Raw genomic sequence first — 3406 nt, 5'->3', positions numbered from 1 at the left:
AGTGGGGGGGCGTGTGTACGGGGTGCATAGAGTGATCGTGGCTGCAGTCAGCAGCCTCTTCCGAGGCCGGCTGATGGGCGGAGGCCCGCGGCCCCCCCTCACCCTCGATGTGGCTCCGGGGGCCTGGGAGGCCGTGCTAACCTTTGCCTATGAGGGGGTGCTGGGCCCCGCCCCGCGGGGGGATGTCCTGGCTGCAGCTGAGGTCCTGGGAGCGCCCCGAGTGAAGGTCGCGGTCCAGCGGAAAAGCCAGGGAACTGAAAACCGCGGAGAGAATGATAAGACGCCCAGCCAGGCAGAGGAGCTGAGGGAGAATCTGTGCAGCATCGAGCTCTTGTACCGAGAGGGCGTCGGATGCGACCTGGAGCTGGAGGCGGGCGGCTGCCGGCTGCGAGGTGAGGGCCTGTGAGCATCACATTACTGCAGGTGCAACCGTGGTGTGTGCGAGCGGCAGGGGGTGGCCCCCCACCATAGTGTTTTGATCCTTACTACGCTCAGGATTTCCCTGGGGTGGTCTTTGGTGCCTCTGCGGACCCACTCAGAGCCGGGCATGCGCAGTTGTGTTGTTTTCCTAGGAGCGCTGACATTTAAACTGACCCTAGGTGGTCAGGCGTTTTCTGTGCCCAGTAACAAGGAATTTCCAGCCAGCTGGCTGCAGCTAAGGGTACAATCCATGGCAGTAGAACAAGCAAAAAGTGACTGACTCAAACAGGAATTAACCAAAGGCCCTTGGCAGCTTCTATTCAGAACACAAGAAAAGCCAGAGAACAGGGTGGAAAACGCTGTCCTTTGACTTAAGTGTGCTTGACTCTGGCAGACTTATGAGTTCTGCAAACTAATGAGCAAAGTCTGGTGCTGTTTGCCAGGCTTTTTTTCTTATAGCGCATGTATGCTCATGAGAGAGAGACGGAGGGAAAGAAAAATCACAGGGGTTGGGGGTGGGGTGGGGGAAGGCCACAGCACAGTCCCTCCTCCTCCATTCTCCGTTGGAGATTTTGGGCACACATGCACACACCGTTGGTGTGTTTTTCAAGCTGCTGGGTCTGGGACTCAAACTGGGCAGTCAGTCATAGGGTGTTCAGCTTAACCTTCATGCCAACCGCTGATCCTGGGCAGGCTCTTAGCACTACCAGGCCTGGCCCTTTGAAGTTAACTGTGCTCATCACCAGGAAAGCTAAGTAGGGGTGGTGTTATTTTAGATTCTACCAACATCTATTGAGGTACTGGGTGCCAGAAAATTTTACACAGGACATCTCTATTAATTCTCACTGAAATCTAATAAAGTAGATACCATTTCCTCTCGGGAGATAAGGGAGCATTAAACTCAGAGATACCGATTGGCGAAACCAGGGTACAAACCCATGTCTACTCCTCCGGTCTTTTCCCACAAGGCTGTGCATTCCCTCCTGTGCAATTTATATCAAGACATACAGGACCAGGAGTCAGAACATGGACATGTGAAATTTAGTTACTAGGGATTTAGGGATTACCTAGTTTTGTGTTCACACTTTACTGACAAGAAATCAGACTCTAAGACATGTCCAGAGTCACATAGCTACTGCTCATTAAAGGAATGACTGGAACTGAAGTGCTTGTGGGACTCCCAGAACAAAAATGATCCCCAAAGTCTTTATCATCATAGCACTAGATGCAGGTAGCAGAAATCAAATTTTCATAATTATGAAATGCTCAGTAGGGTTTGGAGTATAAATACACTCATATCACTACTTTTATTTCTCCAAGAAACATTCCAACTTAATGGTTGAGAACCAGCCACTTAAGATCCTAGGGGACAGTGATGAGTAAGAGGCGAATATAGGTGGTTGTGAGCACTTTCTCAGTTGGCACTGAGCTACTGGTTGATGGCTGATTTGGAAACTGAGGTGCTGTAGCTTGTATCAAGAAATGTAGATCTTCCCAGGCAATATATATTTGAAAGCTGTTGCTGCTGTTTACTGTTTTGAGAGCATGAGACCACTACCTGTTGCTTAAAAAGACAATGGAGGGGCCATCAGGTGGTTAAGGTGCTGAACTCCCATATGGTTGATGGTGGTTCGAGTCCTGGACCTCATGGTTTGAAAATCATGCTGGGTGTGTGTGCTTGTGTGCCCAAAATCCTAAGAGGAGACTAGAGGAGAAGGGATTGCATCATGGCCATTCCCTGGGGGATGCTGTCTTGCTTTCCTCTCACTGTCTCTGTCTCTTCTGGCAAGTTCATACACCCTATGACAAAACAAAACAAAACAAAACAAAACAGACAATGGAAAGCCATGAGAGAGGCAAACATGCCCCAGCTGGTCAAAGCAGCGTGGAGTTCATAAACTTCACTGTTTGATCCCTCTGTAACCTGCCTGAGAGGGCGCCTCATGGCATTTCCCCCTCTTCTGATTATGGAACTTTTCAAACACATAGCAAACCAAGGAGAATATTAAGATGAACACAAACACTCATCACTCAGACTTAACAGTTAACATCTTATTATAAAGTGTGACTCTGCAAAATATTTTTGAACATCTTTTTTTTTTTTTGTTTTTGAGACGTTTTTGGTATAGGGAGCATACGCTCTCCAGAAAGACAGACAGAGACAGAGAGATAGAAAGCGAGAAATCACCCCCCAGGGGGGATGGCCATGCGGCCATTCTCCTCTCGGGATCTTGGGCATACACGCACACGCACCTGGCATGAGTTTAAGCCACCAGGTCCGGGACTCAAACTCCAGTCAACGACATGGGAGTCCAAAAACATAGTCATTACGCCAACTGCTGGTCCCAACAGTTAACATCTTAACTATGTTCATTTCACTTTGTAATTTTCTTTAGTTTTTGCTGCAGTTTAAAGTAACATTTCTGGTATTTCATTTGTAAATATTTGGATATGTATTTTTTTTAAAGAGGCCAGTCTCTCATAAAATTGTGATATTTTTATCATGTCCAATGATATTAATAATTCCTTAATATCACTTGGTCCACATTAATATTTTTCCACTAGTCAAAGATGTCTTTGAGGGCTAATTTGCTCATCTCAGGAATCAATCAAGGACTATGTTGTACTCAGTTGCATTTCTCTTTAGCATCTTTTTCTTTCATTATTTTTATTTTAGGTTTTTGCCATAAAGTGCATACACTCACTAGAGATAGATAGTGAGAAGGAAAGTGATAAATCACCCCCTCCCCTGCAGAGAGGATAGCCATGCTGCAATCCCTTCTCCTCCATTCTTCTCCTGAGATTTTGGGCACACATACATGCACTCGGTGTGATTTTCAAGCCTCCAGGTCCGGGACCCAAACCCGAACCATGGCTGGCCATGTAGGAGCCCCAACCTTATCCACTACACCACCTGCTGGTCCCTCTTAATCTTCTTTTTACTATAGGATGATCCTTTCCTTCCTTTTTTTATTACTTGACTTAT

At 46.9% G+C, this 3406-nt stretch overlaps 1 protein-coding gene across 1 annotated transcript in view; it reads left to right on the top strand.

The window, feature by feature from the left end:
* KLHL33 (kelch like family member 33) overlaps nt 1-3406 on the top strand; it is a 10596-nt gene that overhangs the window by 2098 nt on the left and 5092 nt on the right. Inside the window, exon 3 of the mRNA XM_006163068.3 lies at nt 76-392. Within this exon, the coding sequence (XP_006163130.2) occupies nt 76-392 (317 nt within the window). The remainder of the gene's footprint in view (nt 1-75; nt 393-3406) is intronic.

The sequence above is a fragment of the Tupaia chinensis genome, unplaced genomic scaffold (assembly GCF_000334495.1).
Source record: "Tupaia chinensis unplaced genomic scaffold, TupChi_1.0 Scaffold141372_1, whole genome shotgun sequence".
Lineage (NCBI taxonomy): Eukaryota > Metazoa > Chordata > Mammalia > Scandentia > Tupaiidae > Tupaia > Tupaia belangeri.
The sequence above is the reverse complement of the archived record's forward strand: the minus strand, read 5'-3'. Positions and strand labels throughout refer to the sequence as shown.